The 22,160-nt window shown below is 39.0% G+C and overlaps 3 protein-coding genes across 10 annotated transcripts in view; 2 read left to right on the top strand and 1 right to left on the bottom strand.

Annotated features, from left to right (window-relative positions):
* Positions 1 to 2,952: 2,952 nt before the first annotated feature.
* On the bottom strand, positions 2,953 to 19,107 carry LOC121947419 (transmembrane prolyl 4-hydroxylase-like). Its single transcript, XM_042492474.1, has 9 exons — positions 18,403 to 19,107; positions 16,889 to 16,970; positions 9,976 to 10,172; positions 9,738 to 9,828; positions 8,323 to 8,485; positions 6,801 to 6,986; positions 5,967 to 6,057; positions 5,632 to 5,755; positions 2,953 to 4,772 (listed from the first exon to the last, which is right to left on the bottom strand). The coding sequence occupies exons 1-9, from the start codon at positions 18,751 to 18,753 to the stop codon at positions 4,558 to 4,560; spliced, it is 1,500 nt and encodes a 499-aa protein (XP_042348408.1). The 5' UTR covers positions 18,754 to 19,107; the 3' UTR covers positions 2,953 to 4,557.
* Positions 13,785 to 16,811, top strand: LOC121947420 (secreted frizzled-related protein 5). The gene is made up of 4 exons (XM_042492475.1): positions 13,785 to 14,408; positions 15,677 to 15,852; positions 15,925 to 16,011; positions 16,139 to 16,811. The coding sequence occupies exons 1-4, from the start codon at positions 13,840 to 13,842 to the stop codon at positions 16,456 to 16,458; spliced, it is 1,152 nt and encodes a 383-aa protein (XP_042348409.1). The 5' UTR covers positions 13,785 to 13,839; the 3' UTR covers positions 16,459 to 16,811.
* Positions 19,108 to 21,468: 2,361 nt separating the features above from the next.
* Positions 21,469 to 22,160, top strand: part of LOC121947316 (cyclin-dependent kinase 17-like) — a 51,990-nt gene continuing 51,298 nt past the window's right edge. For all 8 annotated transcript variants that reach the window (XR_006106070.1, XM_042492312.1, XM_042492308.1 and 5 more), the window contains exon 1: positions 21,469 to 21,759. The gene's annotated coding sequence lies outside the window, so the exon portion shown is untranslated. The remainder of the gene's footprint in view (positions 21,760 to 22,160) is intronic.

Here is a 22,160-nt window from a genome sequence, read left to right as displayed (position 1 = left end):
CCCGTGTGCCGAAACACATGTAAATCAAGGCTTACTTTTTTAACTCCAGGATTTCATCTTCAACTTTTCAAACAATGAAGGTTAAGTTTTAAAAATCTAACAATTCAATTATGGTGGGGGGAAGGTCAAGCATTATCTGCAAGACACTCAGGAGGCTCAAGGAAAAAATATTTGTAGCTTCAGGGAGGGTCAAAATAAATCAAAGGTAAAAGTCACACCCCAGCCAACCCCTCCTCTGATAACTTAAGAACAGTCCCTAAATGGGGTCTTTGCAAAAAAAGAAATTATAACCCTGCATGCTAGCCTCTCCTTCATCCATTTTTTTCTTTTCAAAAATGAACTTGTTCAGAAACCAATTATGTTCCAAACACCAATTTTATTGCAATGATGGATTTTTACTTTAAATGTACTTGTAAAACTTTAGCAAATTTTTAAAATTAGGATGCTTTATTATGCATTTTATTTAATCAAATTAAATCAAATCAGACCAGTATTTCAACATTTAAACTGTATATTATATAGACATTCAGATCCACCATCCACTCCAATGGATATTTGTTTTTGAAGAAATCCTGTGTAAAAACTGTAAAACTTTCATGTGATTTTTTTTTTTACATGTATAAGTAATATAACATCTCATGTTAACTTTAAAAACTGTTTAAAGGCAAATTATGTATTTTAACAGAATGACTAAAAGACTGAAACATACCTTGCTCTTCTTCCTATCCTCACAGTCAGCCATGCTTGTCAAAGAAGGGCGCGGCTCTACTGCAGTCCACTTTAGATGATGTGGAACACTGTGATTGGCTTTTAGACATTTCTTCAAAGAGGACTGTGCTTTTAGGTTGAGTCAGATGACAGTAATCATACATCTACATCCTGGAAAAGTAATGTCCACCAGAGTGGACAGGGGATATGAACAGGTTAAAATGTCTGAAAATAAACATTAACATGAATCAAACATATTTTGCATTTTGCAACAACTTATCTTTGTAAAAGTGAAGTTTCCTTTTTCACCTACCTGAAAAGCAAATAGGTTACCTGAAAAGCAAACAGGTTAAGATGGAAGCTGTTGTGGCCATCTGCCTGACAACCTTCATCAGCCAAATTTAATGTGCAACTCAATTTTATACTTAATATATGTCTTAGGGGGACCATACTTCTGTCTCTCATTCAGCAAAGGTGTCCTTGACCTAAAAGCATTGAAGACCCCTGCCATAAATAATTATTTCTGGCTCCAAGACAAAATCTGTTACAGGGCCTGGAAAATGATTTGGCCTGATTATGATTTATGAACATAATTGCTGTATAATATGTCTGTCCTCCTTCTGAGGACCAACCCTCTTTAAAAACTACAGTTGGTAACTCTTAGGAAAACACCTCTGTGTCATATTTGCTGAAACCATCACCATAGTCTGAAACAAGAATGAGACAGTCAGTAAAAAAGAAAAAAAAAGTCTCTCCACCTCCTCGTAATGGCATTCGCTAATCAACCACAGCGCATTAAAAACAACCAATCACAGCAGAGAGGTCGAACTAAGCAGCACTGAGCGAATATGAATGAAGACTCTGTTACTTCATTACCTATTTCTCATCTCAAACATTTTAAGAACATATTTTAATGTACTGTTTAGCTGTAAAAAAAAAAAAAAAAAGAGTTGTAAACTGGCTGCCATGTTGGATGGCTGACTAAATTACCAAGCACAGCCCACTGGCAGAGGCAACTTTCTCATTTTACAGCTAAGCAGTACACTGCAGTGATTGACAGCTGCGTTAGAGACCCCTCAGCTCTGATTGATTGTTTGTGTTCACATGCAGTAAGGCCATTAGAAGAAGAAGAATTACAAGTCAATAGAGTAGGCAGAAGAATTTTTTTTCTTAGATTATTCATCTCATTTAGAGCTGTGTGAATGTAGACAGTTGCGGCAATTATAAAAAATTTGAAAACACATGAAAAAAGTAATACTATAGTATGTCATCAAAAATCGTGAAAAGGTCACAGTATAGTATGCTGTTCAAAATAATCAAAAATGTCATACAGTGTCATCAAAAATTAAGAAAAAAGTCATATATGCAGTCAAAAATCATGCAAAAAAAATCATAGTATGGTATGACATTAAAAATCATGAAAAACAATCATAGTGCATCAAAATCATGAAATAAGTCACAGTATTGAATGTCATCCATAATCATATAAAAGTCATAGTCATCCATAATCATATAAAAGTCGTATGTCGTCAAAAATCATGAAAAAAGTCACAGTATACTATATAGTGCAAAAATCAAAATGACAGTTACTTTATCAACAATAAAGTTGTGATCTGCAGTTTTTGAGTGTTTGAATAGGTACATGCTAGGATTTTTATCTGCCAACTCTTCTCTCCTCCTCTCTCCCCACCTTCAATGGCACAATTGTGCTCTCACAGAGGAGTAGCCAGGAATTTCAGTGCTCATATAGTATCAAATAGATCCCAATAGAGCATTCGGGCCCTCTCTGCGCTTAGTCACTATAATCTTCAACACAACTCTAACCCACTAGCACTGTGATTTTGGGGGAGTAAAAACCTAAAACATGTTTAAACTTTGGATTGTCAGTGTCCATCTGAATGCATAGGTACCTTCACATTTTTTTTGATTGCTCACATACAGGTGACATACGAAAGGATTAGCCACTAATGTCATTGGTATATATGCCTACAGTTGGAACAGACCGACAGGAACTGGTGCCAACAGGGTGCTAGTGCAGCACTTGCCAGATAGACCACAATTAAAACCATTTATGAAAAAAATGATATTTAACTCACAGAGGCTGAAAGTGCTGTATTTGATGTTGGGTGACATCTAGTGGACATTGTTTATACTAACAGGTTTGCATAAGTGATCACACTCACAACACCACTATAGTAAAACACTGCTTTTTATGTTAAATAACAGAACAAACACAGTGAGATACAGTAACAGATTCAGTGCAACATCAAGCAGTAATAAATATGCATTCCTTTAACTTAAATCACCAAATGGTGGTAATAAATAACACTTAAATAAATACTCTGAAACAATTAAATATTTTTGAGTTATGAAGATAAGAAAGACAAAAATATCAAAGAATTACACCTGAAAACCTGGCCTCCCACAGCCAGTGTGGCAAGCTATTATTTGTCCAGTCAAGAACAGCCCTGCACTTATAGTAGATGCGGCAAACCCTCATTAAATAAACATTTCATGATAAAGGCTCATTAGCTCTGGAAACTAAAGAACAGCATACACATTAATAATCTCACAAATATCTCCCTCGGGAACACATTCACACATTAATGTTGGTATATGGCTTTTAACAAAGGCTTTAATTCTATAACAATAAATAACACTGGCCTGGAATGGGGGCAGCTGCCTAGTAAAACTAATTTGGGAGGCAGGTAAGCAGGCTTGTCTCTTAGACATGACTGCATCTTTTTCAAGCTCACATCACGGCATCCATATATATCTGTTATCCTCAATAAGTTATATCTTATTTAAGATGCGATTAAACAAAGGATGGCAGTTACTCTGTGTAATTCATGTGTATTTGTTATTTATGTATCATAAATACATTGTGATGAAACCTTGGTATCTGCCAACCACAATTACTTATAAAAATCTATTTGAAATGAAACACACTTATGTATTAAGTAATTATAGATATCCAAGCATTCGCTTGAGACACATAATATAAAAGAGAGATTTAGGGTGTTTTCATACATGGTCCCTTTTAACCCTACAGGCAGACTTAGAGTGGTGAGTCAGCATTTTCATGCGCCTATGTGAACACTCAGACGAACACAGACCACAATAACTTAACTTATGCACTGTGAACAAAAAGTGCTTTAGGTTTGCTTTGCCTTTGTATCTTAGTCCTCTAAATGACATGCTATTGCACTGGGATGCTAACCATGTCCGCTGGTAATGCCAGCAAGGAGGAAGAAGAGGAGTAGTTTTGGCGACTGTCTACAATGCACAGAAAATCTAGAGTTTTCCTCAACTTTCAGCATAAAAGCAAAGGGCTTCATGAGCATGATGCAGTGCTGAATCAAAGTAAAAAAAAAAAAGCATAAAGTACTTTACAACCAAATTTACCACCTCTCTCTCTCTCTCTCTCTTTCTCTGCCAATGTAATTATTCTTATTATTAAATATATATAAATATCCAAAGCAGCAAATGTCTAAGCTCCAGAGGAACTACAGTGTGAACATAAAAAGTACTGATGCCCCACCAGAGCTGATGACGTCTTTCAAATGAACTGATCGTATGTCTCCAAAAAGAACATGGTCCCCTTTCTGTTGGTCCACTTTTTGTTCTATATTAAGACGACGTCAGTTTGGTTTGTCTAAAAAGGACCATATGAGAAAACACCCGTACTAAAAGGAGGAGATATCTGAGATGCTGTTTTGTGCACTTTCCATATCGACTACAGCATCTGACACTATGAAAACATCTGTCAGCCCTCACTGGCTTCACAGATACAAAACAGACTCTGTTTTAAAATTATGTTCAATTTGTCATGTCATTAAAAAAGCCTGGTTATAAATCCTGGTGGAGGTCGCTGTGTGAGAACGGTTGGTAATGCTCCTCCATGCCCGACTTAGCTCGATGCCTTTGAGCAACTAGTCTCTGGTAGCGGGCCTGCTGCTGGTAATCTGGGTCCACATTTACCCAGCTGTTGGCCATCCACTTCAACCCACGCCTGACTGGGCAGTCGCCGTGGAGGGAATACTCATCCAGCTCACCCATCCAACCTTGAAAAGACAGGGGAGAAGATGAATAGTATTTATGGATAATTGAAACTTTCAGAGATAACACTGGATAATTAAAGGACAAAAAAAACTTTCTAAGCTAAAGTAATACAATAAGATGGATTCTGACTGCCTGAATAGGTTATCCCTGGTCATAGGAGTCACTTATACCCTTTTTCCCCCCTTTTTTTTCACAGACTTTTAAAAACGTTTATCTGTCTGCTCTCCTGCACAAAAAGACATGAGAGGAATCCTGCAGCACGCGCTTGGAGAAAGGAGTTGGCTGCAGTTGTCGAGAGGTCACTGCTACCCGCTTGGAAGTACTCCGGAGACAGTCTATCTCTGATGCGGCTCGGTGCTTCTCAAATGATAATAGAAAGACAAATTGGTGCGGCATGGTTTTACTCAGCGCTGCCAAAAGGAGTGATGGTAAAAGGGTATTAGTCTTCAATAAAGTTGGCCTGCTCCCTCTGAATCCAATTGAATAATCCTTTCAGACCAAGAAGTTATCAATATCAGAACAGATTGAATGAAATGAGCTGCAGAAATTAATAACCAAGAGTGGAGAGAGAAAAAGAAAATTCAAAGTACAGAAGACATGGAAAAAGAGGGAGCAGAAAAAAGTAAAAAGCTTTACACTTAATAATACTTTGTTCCCGACAGGCTCCCAGTCCATCATCTGAGCTGACAATGGCAACTTTCCGTCACTCAATTCTGAAACAGATCCTGCTTTCCCACAAGTAATTTACTCACTAGGTTAATGTGAATAATGTGGACAACACATTTTGGGATTGCAACAGAGAATATCATAAATTATCACCTCTGCAAAGTGTGTGCAAATAATGCAGCTATTTGTTCTTACCTCTGCCATCAGAGAGATGGTTGTACCAGAGGAGAGCTGTCCCAGCAGTAGGTTTTATTCTCACGTTCCCTCTTCCACATGTCTCCTGAGTATCTGTCAAATCAACTCCATCCTGAACCAGCGCCTAGGACACATGAAACTGTAAACAGCTTTTTTCTAATCATTTATTTTGGCACATTGTGTTCACTTGGGTGTCAGATTCCTTGTCATGGGTCAGCACTGTCTGCCTGTTAAAGGCAGCATTCAGGTCATGTTCAGTTCTCATCATTTCACAGTGGCACTAAAGAAAAGAGGCACTGCTGGTTTTTGAATGTGAGCTGTGAAAGCAAACTCACCTCCTCTTCATAGGTACGGTTGTCTGCCACAGGAAAAGTGGTCTCACCACCTTCCTCTACAGAGCTGAGGTAGAATAACACGGTAAGATACCTGGGATGAAGACATCAACAAATAAAGATTTTGGTAAAAAACGTCTCCCCATACTCAAGCACCGGCGCTATGAATAACTATTTATGAGCAACGACAAAAGTTTGGCAATCAAATTATATCAAGTAAACATTTCGAAACAGGCACAATTTTTTTTGGTTTTCTCACGTAAAACTGATCATGAATCTACTCACTATTTTTTTTTTTTAAGATCACAGGTTTATCTAACCAATACACCAAAATCAGTGTAAATCTACAAAGACATAAATTAAGAAAATACACATGTATTGAGTTTCTAGCTTTGATACATTACCTTAAAAAATAATGATATATTCTACCACAGGGAAAATTTGAAATTTACAGCAGAAAATTATTATTTTTTTAATTAAAAGATAAATATTACAAGAAAATGAGGTGACAATTAGTACTTGTCTTTTCTGAATTAGCAGCAGAGAGCAGCAGAATGCCTGTAGTAAGCATTAGCAACAAGAGAACGTGAGAAGGCACATCTGCCAGCAATGTATTGAGACTGTGGATTATTAGTATTGAACCCATTTCAAATATTCAGAATTGATATGTATTGATAAATCAATATTTGTGGCCAACATTTGTAGTATGATATATTATAAAGGGTGTGTATCTGTCAAGGTAGTCAAATGAAAAGCTAATATAATCAGGGGGTAATAAAGGTTAAATAAACTTGCAAAATACCTCAATATAAACCACAAAATACTTATCATACATACCTGCATGAGACTTCTGTGAGGGCAGACTTGTTTCCGGCCAGTCGTGTGTGTGCACAGGTAGTCTCTGGATGAGAAGGACTGCTATCATGGTGGGCGTTACTGAAGTCTCCATGCTCATAACGAATCACCTGCAGCGGCTCACTCAGCTCAACCAATGCAGAGGGCAGACGGGTCAGACTGGTTACTCTGAACAAAAGCCATGAGAGAGCAAATTTAGAGATACACCGACTGGAATTTTCTTGATTGAATTCGATTTCCGTTTTCTTTTTTTTTTTAAACTCTGAACTGCTGATTCAGCTCTTCTTTCTTTAACTATAATTGCAAGCACATAACCTTTCTGTAATGAAATTTCAGTTGTATGTTCACAATAAAAAAACGTGACTTTAAAATAACTTCATCATTTTGTCCAAAACTGCACCAGGTTACAGGACTTTCTCTCACTAGAAACAGGGCTGGCGATATGGAGTAAATCAAATTTCATGATATTTTTTGACCAAATACCTTGATATTGAGATCACAATGATAATGTTAGTTAATCAGTAATGTGGGTATGATGACTGAGAGGGTAGAGACAAATAATAATACAGCAAGAGCAGCCTGTAAAGTTCATACAATTGCATCACTTTACTGTAATGCAGCCTTTAAAGTCAGGAAAAGACAACAGTTTAGATATTATGATATTCAAAATCTAACATGACATCTAGTCTTATATTATGGTGTCAATATAATATCGATAACTCATACAAATGTCAAAATAAAAAACTGCTCCAGGGGACTGGATGGAGCTCTTTCGTACAAACTAACATTGCAGTATAACCGACTTTACTTTAATTTATCAAAAGAAAATAGTTGCAACAAATTTATATAAGCTCAAACAAATGATGTAAAAAGCATAGAAGAAGAATCGGAGAAAATATTCTGCTATACTGTCAACTATTTATCATCTATCTAAAACAATGTGCTTTCTTAAACCAAACTATTTATGACTCAGTATCTATTTGCAATAATAAAAAGGCATGTTTACAGTATATATGAAGTCCGACTCCAGCGGTGACCAGCATCACCCCGCCTGCTCCACAATGTGCGCACAGCACTGAAAGAGAGGAGAGGCCCCGCGCTGCTGGCTGAACAGCTGATCACTGAGATTACTCTGAGCAGCATATGTGGGAATAAATAACAACTTTTTCCACGATGGTCTGAATAATTAAATTTATCAGTAATTGCTTTTTAGAAATAAAGTTGCTAAGAGGGTCTACAAAATTGTTAATGAGGGGGCGTGACAAAGCATCTGTATCTGATAATGAGAACAGGTTGCAGCGGTTGAAATGAGAGTTGCTGCTGTGTGTACGAAGTGAACCATTGTGTCCAACTGCCATATCCCATCGAGCTGAAAATTGGCTGATTATGTTAACCAGCTGACTGATTGGTGCATCCCTAGGTACAATACAAGTATATTTTAAAGCAAGAGTTTTGGGCTATTATCGTAGAGTATGACAAAGTGTGTGTATGTGACAGTAGTTACCTCTTCCTGAGTGTCTGCAGCACATGGTGGGATCCCGGGCCCTGGTGAAGCCACGTATGTTTGTTTCTCTGTTTGAAGTGACTCCTGAGCTTCCCGCTTCGCTGTTGTCCTGGGCGCTGGGACACATCATAAACACGTCTAAAGTCTTCCAAGGTAAGCATCCCTGCCAGGAACACCAACACACACACACACACACACACACACACACACACACACACACACAATACTTTAGTAAACTATTTTTATTCCTCCATGTAGCAGAGTGCCTGAGACATAAAAGTACAGTTACAAAATAACCTCAGAACTACAGACGTGAATGGAGCACTGTGAAATTATTAAACCACTCTTTCAGTTATGCAGTATCACGATTCCAATTCAGTTTCATTTAATATTGAATTTGTGCACAATGTAGTGAACTATAACAGCCTCCCTTCTCTCTTCTCCTCCATTCCTTATCTCTTTGTCCTAATGTATGATGTTTTTCTCAGCTGAATGAATGTCTGGCCACCATCAGTCCCCCAGGGAGACCGCACCCTGACTGCAACAATAGCTCCGGGGTGACAAAGAAGAGGTGGCCAGGGAGGGGGGTGAGCTGACGAAAGAGTAGTGAAGGAAGGGAGGGGATCCGGGGGAAAACTAAGAAAAGGGGTTGGAGGATAATCAGTTTTTAATGAGATAGGATGAGGCACATCCGGACTTGGATGTGTAACGCCTGGCACAATGGCATCAGGTCAAAACAGTGTCACTCCTCTTCCGGCCTTGCCACACACAAAGACTTGCACGCTATCACAGCCACCCGTCAGCCACTTACTGCTAACAGTACACAACCACTGCAGAAACACTGAATAAAATCCCTATAAAGTTTTCTTTTCAAAGCACAGAAATCAGATTTCAGATGTCATGAAAACCTCAGTCTTATATCAGAAAATGTTCTTTAATTACAAATTCAGGTCATGGTTAAAAATTCATCCAAGCTGTTACATATATGTGCCCCAAATTATTTTAACCGATTTAATTTAACCTGACCGATTTATCAGGTTTGCCTCTCACATTGCTATCAGCATATGTGTTTTTTTTTTTAATTTAAAGTACTTACAATAAAAATCTTGTAACAATAACAATCTTGTTCATCAATAAAATTTCCTGAGGGAGGTTCCCCTGGACCTTCCCACAAAGACCTAGGCTAAGGCCCAGTGTCCTCATATTCTATAGATATAAATATATATCTATAGATAATCAGAATTTCAGCCAATATATCAATATCAGGATTTTTTTTCTCCCCATTATTGGCATCGACCCGAAAAGTCCAGTATCTGTCTGTCTATAACATCTTTATACCCAGTCTACAATCAAAATAGTCACAAATGTACTGAAAGACACTCGGGCAAACACACACTAACCAGCGGGACACTAACCTGTTGGGCAGGCTTCCAGACTGGAAAGTATCTCCCGCAAGTTGTCTGGATTCAACCAAGTTCCATCTTGAGAGTGTGAGTGACTCACAATCTGAAGGAGAGACCAGAATATTTTCTTATTTCAACAAAAAGCATTCTGGGAGTTCATTTACTTTTTCATGACTAAGAATAGATTTGTTTTGAGATTCCATTTCCCTCCAGCAGCTCTGTGATGTATAAGATATTTCTCTCTTGTCACCTCCTGCTTCTGCAGCAGCCCATCCTGGTTCAGGTCCAACAGACTGAAGACCTCCTCTGTGCTGAGGGAAAGGAGTGGCTGGTTTGACTCCTCTTGTCCCTGGCTGGGTCGTTGCATCTGGCTCTCCATCAGACCCTTGAGCTGAGCCAGCTGCACCACCACACGGCACTCCTCCTCTGACAGGAAGCCAGGGATCTCTGGCAGGATCAGGGGAAAAAAACAGTGTTGAATGCAGCATTGGACGTGTAGTAAGATCCTGCCAATACTGTTCAAAGATCCTGATTTGAAATGGAAACAAATTTGTTTTTCCATTCTAAATTATATGGGGTCTGTGAGGTCTATATTTTCCTAAAGAGAGTCTGAGAACAATCTCAGTGAACTTATTTTAATTCTTGTTTTTGGAAGCACAGATTAACTGGCACACTATGTAGCCAAAAACACAATTAAGGAAATGAAAGGCCTATATTATCATAATACCAGTAGGCTCTCTGTCTACCCAAGATTAGATCGAGGATCAACGATACACAGTGTATTAAAAAGAGTGCCTTGGAGATTATACAATGCTAATAAAAAAAACATGCAGCGTTTAGCTGAAATCCAGGGTTTGTTCACAGTTTAACTGCCTTGCATAGTGATTTACCCGTTCACATGTGGAAATTACACACAATTAGTCAGCAGTGAAGCCACTATTTGATGAAAAGCATGCAAACCATTTATTTTTAACTGCAGATTCATAACAATAACATAGCTCTCGATGTCTATGCCATCACTTCAAATCCATTAAAAAATTTCTCAAGTCTGAAAATTCCCACTCGCCTCTGCACACACACACGGTACTTTATTGCACACCTGAGACGAGGAGTGAGTGATTTAAGTGGATTAGAAGATCTCTGTTGACGGTGCAGGCTTTATCTGTCAGACTAAATGGATTAATCCAGATTGCCAAACAAAACCTTTCAGTGTGAAGAGGCAATTGTGAGATAGTTTGATCAGTGTATGCTAATAGCAGTATGATTAGGATGTGTAGGCCCCAAAAAGCAAGACAAATCCCATAAACTACTTATCACGGTGCATTAGTAAAACACAGACTCATAACAAGCCAATTGTTTTAGCACCTCTTATTTTATCTGTGCTAAATTAAGTCATATGTTTAAATAAGACAGACTACAGGAAGAAAAAGAGCTAGATATCAGAATGAGATTTAGAAACAGAAATGGTGTTGTAATAATTATAGTATTAATTATACCTTTCTGTCTTGCATGTTTTAGTAGCTGTTTAAGTTCAGGAACTCTTTAGTGAATGTAAACACAGACTGTGTGTATAATGAATATAAGCTATTCCCTTCTGCCACTCCCCAGCGTGCCATTTGTAGTGTAGAATATCCCATGGGCAAGTTTAATGAGTGATGACACTGGACTTCTCCCAGAGGGTGGAAACTGTGCGTTGGCTTCTGGGAGCCAATAATTGTTAATATTAATGAGTACAAAGCAGTAAAAGAATCAGATTTAGTTTAATCATTCTCATTTATACCCACTTATTAGTAATGTTCTAAGCCAACCCCTTATCAAAACATTTTCCCTTTTCTCTATTTTTGAGATGTGTCCCTAAACATTTCTTTTGCTTGGTCAGCACGGATTTCAAATTGGATTTTTATTCTAAAAAAGAAAAGACAAAGAAAAAAAGAAGCCTCTTTCACATGGCCTGTTAAAGGCGGGAATATCATATTGTTATGCTGCCTTGCTGTTCCAAATCAAGGGAACAACTGCAGAATGCAGAGGATAGAGTTGTCTCACATTTGAGCAAGGGAGGTAGTAACAGCGCAGAAACAGGGTCTATGTAGAGGGAAGAGCCGGCAGGATGGGATTATGAGCAGGATGGGTGTGACATTTTAATGGCGTGTTAGGCCCCACGACAGTAGATTTAAAAAGCAGCAGATAGCAGTTAGTGGCTAACTCAAAGAAGAAAAACAGCAGCCATGAATGTCTGCAAATTGGGAAAAACAATTAAGTTCGGGAGCTCCTCACCCTCAGAGCTAGGGATGAGATCAGCTGCCATATAACCGGGATGGTAAATGATTGTTATTGCCATGTTATACCACTGTTATGGTTTATAAAGCCCTGCCAACACATATGTTGTGAGGCAGGAGCTATTGGGTTAAATATTACATGCAAATGAAGAAAAAGACGGCTCACACCCTGCAGGGGTTCAATATTCCAAATTATTAAATGTACCAAGATAGTGACGTCTCAAGCACACTAGCTCATCATCAGACACGTGCGTCATGCCTCTTTCGCTTCCACGATGCCAGCATGCTATCTAAAATCACACATTGGAGCAGCGTGATGCTGCAGTTGTTTGGTTCTGTGTAAAAATGCAAAGGCAGTGTGTATAAGGGAGTTCGTAGCGGCCCTACTGTGAGATCTCTGTGTAAAAGGGCTCTTAGTTACACTAGTGAACATTTGTTTCACTTTGAAAAAAAATCACATTCACATAACAATTTGTGCATTGTATTAGATACATCTATTTAACTTATTCAGAGGTAAGTGTGACAGTACAAATGACTCTTTCATGCTTCCCTCCTGTTCTCTTCCAGCAATCCACCCATGTCTGTAGGTCATTTTCCCTTTTAATAAAAGACTTCCGGCAGGTTGGCTGCCTGTACAGTAGAGACCTTGTTTGTCACCCTTGTCTTTTACACTGTCCCCACATGGTTAAGCCCTATTGTACAGTCAAGCCTCATTAATCTGGATAACTGATATGAATGAAGGGGGAACGAGCCTTCCTCTTCTCCCTCCCACCACTGTCTCTTACCCGCCCCCCCTGTAAATGAAGTGACCTGCTTGTCTGAACAGGAATCAGGCCATGGCTGCACAGTGGGACAACACCAATTTTGTTTGTGTCCTACGCACAAGCAGTGCGCACTAGAGCTGCAACTACTGATTATATTCAGTATATATATTTATTATTATATATTTTGCTGATTATTTTCTAGATTAATCAATTTATCATCTGGCCAATAAAACATCAGACAATAGTAGAAAATTCCAATCACAATGTCCAAGTGCCTAAGGTGATGTCATCAAATGTCTTGTTTTTTTTATGACTAACAATAAAAAAACCCAAAATGTTAAGTTTAGAATAATGTAGGACTCACTTTGCAGAGAATTAAATTAGTAAAAATGTTGCTGTTTTCCCTCAAAAATACATTTTTAAAGTATTTATTTATCAAAATAGTTGCACACTTTTTTTGTTGTTGACCAACTTATCGCTGCAGTTCACTTTTAGAGAGTTTCTGCAAGTTTATTATCCTCTCTTGAAGGATTACAGCTCTGCAGTGAGTTCACTGTGGGAAGTGTAATTGTCTCCTTTCTATTTTGGGCATCTTCTGTTTCTCATGAGCAGTAAGTATTCATAAAAACATCCAACTTTCCCTCTTTGCAGGAGAGGAGAATTTTAAAAAAGACACGCAGAAGCAAAGAGGTCAGGGAGGGACAGGGTGGTTTGCTGTAGGTTGGAAGAAAATGCGGGATGGAAGGAGTGGAGTTTCACTACATGAGGGCCAGTCAACTCAGGCAGTCGGGGTGGAAACAGATGCCAAATCATGCACCTTTGAGTTCCGTCAAACACACTTAAACCTGCTGATAAATGCAAGTGCATCCACATCTCTAATAACAAATTAATGTGTGCCCCACCCCTTTCCCCTGCTGTCCTCTACACCTCCCCTTACCCTTTCCTATGCAAATATGATCACCACCCACTATAAATACACCTATTCTGCCTTTCTCTCCTACACTGTCACACTGGGGTCTCCATTCACGCAAGAGACAAACTTCAGGATTTCTCCTCCTTCCAAACTTCTGTCCCATGATGACTGCAGTGCTCTGCCCTCATTTTATCAGAAAGTCCTCCCATTTAGCATCCCTGCTATTTCTCCTTCTGCTCGCTGGGCCGAGCAGCACGACAGCGCTCGGTCCTCATCGAGTGAAGGCAGGGCTGGACGGACGAGCGAGGGCTGAGGGCAAGGTTAGATCTGGAGTAAAAGACAAGGGCGGGGACAGGGCTAGTATTGAGGGCAACACTGAAACTGGATTTAGAGATACTCGTGTTTCTAGACCAGGAGCTGCAGTGGGAGAGGATGGTGAGGTTTGGGGGGATCCTGGTACTAGTAATGGCTTCAGGTCCATGCTTTCTATAGGTGAAGGTGGACTGTGGGAGCCCCGCAGTTCCTCTCGCTGTGTCCCTATCCCATCAGGCATGGCTTTGTGCCAAAACATTGGATATGACACCATGAGGATGCCCAACCTGCTGGGGCATGAGTCTCCAGCTGAGGCTGTGCAACAGAGTGCTAGCTGGCTGCCACTACTTGCTAGAGAGTGCCACCCTGATGCCCGCATCTTCCTCTGCTCACTCTTTGCACCCATCTGCCTCGACAGGTAAGTTTACACAAAAAAACTTTCAGTATTAACACATAGTTTCTACTTGCAATGCACAATATGCCAAAAAATCATATTAAGATTTTGACAGGTAATGCGATTGAAAAGAGGGTTGTCTTCAGGTATCAGCCTTTTCAAGATAACTTTTAACCAAGTTTAAGACTGATTTTTAAGTAATTTTACTCGTATTCAAGCACTGCAGGTGAGTAAAAAGGTAAATAGTATATATGTGGTCCTGTGCAGAATTAAGTTTTATAGAGGAATATGTTTACTTGAGTGAGTTAGGTTGATCTACATTTTTCCAACATGCAAGTGCACGTATAAAGCAAAAACACTGTATTAGGTTAAGCAGTAATTGATGCCTTGCCAAAAAAAAATAAAAGATAATAAATTAAATTTGACAAAATGTTTGTGGAAAGTAAGACCTGAAATTAAATAACTTTTAAGGCCCAGAATGTATTTATTAAAAAAACAAAACACTTTTTAAGTTTTAAAACTTAAGACTTTAAGGACTTGCAGGGACCCTAATTGCACATGAGTCACACATTTAGTGATGATTGTAATTTTTGCATTTGATTTTAACTGAAAAAAAAGATTGAAAAATGATGATTGAAGTGCTTTTTGCTTGGGTCTGTACCAATTAAAAGCGTCTTCCCTTAAATCTGGAAAATTATTTGTGGACTGGGGCATCTCTGTAGTGCCACAATGCTTTATTTGTAAAAGTATACTGTGACACATTTTACCTTTTTTGAAAAATTTCAACTCCTGCAATTTGGTTATAGCACTAGGCCATTTTGCGATTTCTATAATGTGCAGCCTGTTTGACTTTTTGTAGAAACTGTTAGGTTGAGAGGAACTTTTTGTTTAGAAATGGTTACTTTTGTTATAGTGTGGTAGCCAGGGTTTCAGCAAAATAACCACCCTTACAATAGGCTGAAAATGACCAGTGATGAATATAAAATAGCTAAGATTAATGATGATGACAAAGTTACATAGGAGCAATGTCATCAAGGGTTAACACCTTTTGAAAGCTATGCAAATTGGAGCTGATATCTGAGGAGAAACCCTGGTTTCAAACAGAAACCAGGCCATCAAAGCACTTTAATCTCCATTTTGTAACATTAGCACCTCTCAGTTTAAAAAAGAAAAACAAGTAACCAAATGTGATTTAATCCAGTCTTGTCTATTACCCACCACTACACCATTGATTCACACCATTCATCTACTCAATGCTGACCATGCTCCCCTCTTCATCTTGTCATTATCAGGTTTATATCACCCTGCAGGAGTTTATGTGAGTCTGTACGGGACAGCTGTGCACCAATCATGAGTTGTTATGGTTACCCCTGGCCAGACATTCTGCGCTGTGACCAGTATCCTGCAGAACATCGCATGTGTATCTCCTCTATCACCAACAGCACAGTTCACACAGGGGGACGTAGAGGTAAGTGACTGGCTACAAAGATAAATATGCTTGATCCGACGAGCAATTTAATTAGGGGTTTGACCATTTCAGTGCCCCAGGCGAGCTGTCGGGATTGTGAGCTGGAGGAGGCCTCCTCTTCAAAAGACACACTGGAAACCTTTTGTAGGAGTGATTTTGGTAAATATCAATACTCATCTCTTCTAAGCTTTAAATTAATTCTGGACAATTCATAGAAACAAACATAACACTGCTCCTTATAAAGTTGAGACCAATCACGGTTTGTGTTTGTCTGCTTTCTTCCCAGTTGTGAAACTGCGTCTAAGACGGCTGAAGTACAGCCCAGTGAGTCTGTCTCAGTTCTCGCTGGCTGCCAAATTGGACGTTCTAAAGCATGGACCCCTGTTAGGTGGGCAGATCCGCTCCCGCATAGAGCTGTGGCTGGAGAGGGATGCCACCTGTGTAAGGAACATGACAAGGCACCACGCACGAGGCGGGACCTTCCTAGTGACAGGCACAGTGCAGGGGGAGCGCCTGGTGGTCAATAAGGCTTATGCCTGGCAAAGACGAGACAAGAACCTGATGGCAGCTGCACGAAAATGGAAACATCACAGATGCAGGAGCTAGGATTATGTGCTAGGTTAGAAAATTCAAAAGAACTGAAATGTGGAACAAGCATTAAACAGCTATGCATAGAGAAAGGCCAGACATAGCATGTAGAATTCGACTAAATACTTACAACTGTGAATTATGCTTGGTCTAGTCTTTTGAAAGAATTTCCAAATTTCTGTGGTTATGGAAGAGATAACAATATGCAGTCAGCTCTGCTGGACACAAAGGAGCTCATGAAGTACCAACACAGTGTCTCTCCAGCAGTGGAGGGCAAAGAAAAAAAAAGATGTTTAATGGAGAATGTACATATTTGTGAATTTTAAGTAAATATCGCTGGTCTATATTCGTATGACTTTGAGAAAAAAATTAAATGTTGCCTTCTAAATTCTGATGAAATGCCATTTATTCATGAACTTCATATCACACCCAAATACAGCGTACTTACCAAAAAGCAGAGGTTTCAGGCTCATCGTCCTCATCTCATGTGTCCTGTCTGGCACGAGGGACACCTGCTGAACATGACCCACCTGCAGGAGGACAGGAAGCATTATCAACACACTCACAACATGAGGATTTAGATAAATGGACATTGCTATAGCAGCTCTATGTCACTTAGAATTCTGATAAATTTAGGCAGCAAAATCCCCAATTAAATCCTTTAATGGCCTTACAGCTATTAGTGAATGCCTGTCGTTATTACCCAGGTTGGAAGTAGGCAATAACTTCTGCTGCAACTAATGATGATTTTCATTGTTTGTTTTCTACATGCCATGAAAAGATGGAAATGTCGATCAGTGTTGCCCAAATCCCAAGATAACTTCATCAAATGTCTTGCTTGGTCAACAAAAACAACAAACAAAAAAATTGTTTAATGCCACAGAGAATTAAATAAATCACAAATTTAACAGGTTAAAATCAGATTTTTTTTGTCTTAAAATATGACTCAAGCCAACTAATTGACTCAAATTAGTCAAATCAGATTAGTTGGTGATTGATTTAATAGTTGGAAACTAATACATTAACTGTTGCAGCTGTAAGTAACAGTGTGTTTTTTTAAGCCTTGAGAGTATTTTACAAGGTAACTTAAAGTACATTTATGTGAAATATCAGTAAGGGGCTGTTCTATATTCATCAGAGTATGGGGTGGCTGGGCTATGATTTCTGTTTTTTGTTTTTTTTTACCCCCCCCAAAGCTTAAAATATTTACCCTTGAGTAAGTGACCAGGGGAAAATGCATGACACTCCCTCCACCATAAATTAGTTCTTGATTTCTAAAAACTTACCCTTTGATGTTTGAAAGTGAAAAGATGAAGATGAAATTGTGGAGATGAAAAGAGACTTGGTTGTTCACTCATGTCCTGCATGCTGGTCACTTAGTGCAAACTGTTCATTTTTGGCCAAATTTTACATGCGACGTATTGATTTTAATGAAATATCACTATTTTAAGCTTAGATTCAGTTATGTTTGTTTCCTGATGGAAGCATTCATCACTCATGTGTCCAAAGACCGTTGAAACTCTGAAAATCCAACGACAACTTCTGTTTATACAGTTTCTGTCTAAGATATGATGATTGAGAGTTATCAGCAAATGAAAGCTGATTTCTTAAGCAAATGCAAATCCTCCTTAAAAATAAAATCATTAACCATTGACCAGTGTGATTTTAACAGTTCTTTATTTTAAACTTGCCTTTCCTTTTGGGGTTCTAAGGATATTTGAAAAAAAAGTAAGTCGTTCCCCTGAGCCAAAATAATAATTTTTAAAAAAGCACAAGCCCCCTACCAGTGCTTATATTATTAAATGACAAGCCTTCCCACTTTTACACCCACTCCCCGCCTCATAAATAACGAACAGTCCCTAACCATATTTTTACTCGGATAACACTGACTGCTCTGCAGGGTTATCCCTGTGTGTTTAAATGTCTTATTTCATTGTACTGAAATAAGGCCGGTTTTCATACCCGTATCCCCTCAATACGAGGCAGACTGAAGCTCTGACTGTAGTCCTCCACATGTAGCTCTCTGGAGTCCGGGGCAGGCTGGGGCAGAGGGGGGCCGCCCTCGCTGACTGATGCTGGGGTGGCCCCGTCTCCGGGGCCGTTGTTGTAGTGCACGTACAGCAGCAGGCCGATAACATTCAAGATATATACATGAAAGAAGACCATGACCACCACAAAATAAGCCCGGGAGCAGACACTGCTTCTCTGGATGTGAAGCCGAGTGGAACGGAAAGGGGCTTTGAGGGACGACGGTGGTTTGTCGCTGCCGTCATATCCTTCCTGCTCCATCAAATCTCCCAGAGCGCCTTCCATGTTCGCACCAAACTATCGCAATGGAAATCTGGAGATAGTTTATCTTCCTACAAGGTAAGGTTACTTCCGGTGTCTATCACTTTACGTCTGTTTGGTGGTGCGGTTTGATCATTAGCCGGCTGCTTGACGTTAGCAAGTCTAGCTAGTAAGCAAACCCCATTGCAAATTCTTGTCTGTTTCGATAAAAATCGACCCTGTCCTTTCTGCTGTTTTTACCCAGAGAAACAGTGGATCTCCGAGCGAAAAAGCAGGTGCGGCGACAGTCGTTTTCTTTCATAAATAATTGTGTCATCATTAACTAAAGTCCCTTAATCCCGTGTTAGCTAGTTTATCTGGCTGGTGCGCTGCGCTGCCCCTGACAACCTGCCTAACAACAACACGGACAAGCTAACGACTGCTTCCGGTCCCACGGTAACCGTTAGCGGCCTCTAATGGTCAACACCGGAGAAAAAACAAGAAAAAGAAAAAAGTCTGGACCATAAAATGACTTCAACACGCAGAAGAGATGGAATAAATAGCTACTTGTGTTCTTCATGTAAGTAAAATTACCTTATACAATAATGTAATATTTCACTGCAGGGAAAACTTTATTAGAGTGATTGTTGCTGTAGCTATTAGCTTGTCAAAAATGAAGTAGAAAATGCAATATTTGCCTCTGAAATGTTGTGTAACGCAAGTTTAAAGTAACAAAATTTAAATACAAGTACCTTAAAATGTTCTGAAAGGGATAGTTCAGGGTGTTTTTTTCAGGTGGTGTCGTACAGGGTACTTGTTCATAGACAGTTATGTCAGTTAGCATACCCCCAGTTTGAAGAAGGCAAGAGTCTGACATGGAACTTTATAGATATTAACCCTTTGAAACCTGAGCAAATGGGTTTCAGTGCTTTAAAAAAAAACAAAAAAAAACAACAACATGGGAAGCAGGCAATGAGCAACTTAAAAATAACCCACAACTGGCAAGAAATTTGTAAAAAGTTAAAAGAAAATTAACTGAAATAAGCAAAATAAATACATTAAGAAATGAAATAACAAAAATGGGAAATAGAAAGTGCTAAAAATAAAATAATAAATATAGCTAAATAATACTAATGTCAGCACGCCATCAGTATCAGCAGATATTGGCTTTAAGTATCAGAATCGGCCCATGTACAGCTTTCTGCCGATATCATAAACCGATTTTTTTTTTAATTGACAAAGTGAACACGTACAAAACATCCTAAATTGAAGTATTTTTCTTTTTTTTTATCACAAAAAATGAATATTACATCAGAAAGGCACTGTATTTTATGTTTCCATCTGCTGGTGTGCCATCATGATAAGAGTATGCATAATATGATGTTAATTCCAATGTAGAACAGACCTGATGATCACTAAAACTAGGTGGGGAAAAAAGAAGATATATCAATATTGGTATCGATTATCATCCAAATGAGTTTTTGTATATTGGCATATTGGATATTAGCAAAAAATCCAACATTGTGCATTCCTAAAGAACAGTGAGGACCTTTCTAACTCTCAAAAATATTGAAAACATTATGCCTTCAAGTATCTGGTTGTTATATTATTGGTATTACATTACTGTTGGTTTAAGCTTTAGGCTGTGGTTCTGTAGCTTTCCCTCTAGGATTTGCTTTAGTGAATAAATTTGGCGCATGAATGGAAACATGCTGCTGTTATTTTAATTGACCACAAGGTGGCGATAAAGACCAGACCGGCAGGCAGGCTTCTCCTCATGAGCTGCATTTGCTGTGTCACCTGTGATTTCTGACGTAATTGTTGTGGATGCAAGTGTTTCCCAGAAAAAAAGAATAATAATTTAGTTTTAATGGCTTCTATGTTATAAAAAAAAATAAACAAAAGAAAACTAACAAACAAAAACATTTTATGTCATGTGAAAATGTTGTCATTGGGTCTCCACAGTTGTCACTAGAAGTAATAACTTATGATAAGGTCAATATAAAATAATACAAACAAATTGACCAAATAAACCCAAAAGCAATTAAAGAATTAAAACCACAAATAAATTGAAATTATACAACTAAAACATAAATAAAATAGGTAAAGAGAAATAAATCAAAAGAGTAGGCTTTTGATATCAAATGGAGAATATGCTGTTACATGCTTGTTAAATGCGTTTTGGCTGCACTTAAATCTAACCGAGTTGACCCAACTCATAGTGTATTTAACATGCTGGCCAGTAATTTGTCTGATTTGTGTCCAGTATTTAAACCTAACAACTTTGGAACCAAAGGGCAAGTATTTCAAAAGGGCAGGCAAATTCTTTATTGGTCGATATTTTCACTCATGTTGATGCCAACTAAGCAGTAGAGGATCATACTGTTGAATTTCCATAATTTCCAGTCCATGCATTATTCACAAGGAATTTCTCTGAGGATCATATTCGGATTGGAATGGAGTTTGTATAATGAAGGCTAATTTCCCAGATGACACTGCCCCCCATATTAGTCTGTCGGATCCCCCTTTTTATAAAGAGATGGTGTGGGGTGGAGGTTAGAGAGTCTGTGTCTGAGTCTTTGCGTGGGGGCCACTTTTGGAAAATGACAGGCGCGCTGCAGCCTTTTCTGGATTCTAGGATTCTTCTTGGATTTTAGGACATTTCTAAGACGGGCACACACACACACACACGCATGCACTCACACACCCCTTGCGGTGTTTTCCGGGATCACGCCACCGCTTCCACTTGGGATCCACACAGCAGCAGCGATATGGCTGATCATCACCGGACGGGACGGTGCTGTTTATAAGCGAAAGTAAAGGCAAAAAATGCGTTATTACAGGTCCATGATGCACTTGCTCAGGCAACGAGACATTGCGACACGCTATATAACCCAGGGATAAGAGTTACCTGACGGGTAAAGAGGCAATCTGGTGTGTTTTAGGGGAAACTAGTTGGAGGAACTTGTCGCAGTGGATTCATCCCAGCGTGCTGCCTGGATTACCATACACAAGTGGAACAATAGTCTCCTGCAGCAGAAACACTAGCAGGTCAGTGCCAGCGGTATTTTGGTTTGTTTGGTTTGGTTTTAGCTTGTCCTCGCTCCACATTTCGATCATGAAGCGACAATGTTGGGGCAACCATAACCACGATTGTCCTAGGCTATCACCTGACATTGCAGGTGGAGTTCTTTTTGATTTAAAAACCAAGGGATTTTTAACTTGATTATTCTGCGTAAGTGTAGGTCTTTGTGGAACTGATGTGTCTTGAAATATCACTGTAAAAAAATATGGTGAAAACCCTTTACCATGGGAAAATGTATGTGACACCATAGCGGTTAAAAGTGTCAAATACCCCCCAGAGCAATTTATTTAACATCTACGTATTGGTTTTGGGGTCCTGAAACACGTAAAGGCACTATCGGATGACTCAGTCCCATTCACATGGAGTT

Source organism: Plectropomus leopardus, chromosome 8, assembly GCF_008729295.1.
Source record: "Plectropomus leopardus isolate mb chromosome 8, YSFRI_Pleo_2.0, whole genome shotgun sequence".
Lineage (NCBI taxonomy): Eukaryota > Metazoa > Chordata > Actinopteri > Perciformes > Serranidae > Plectropomus > Plectropomus leopardus.
This window is presented reverse-complemented; position numbering and strand designations above follow the sequence as displayed.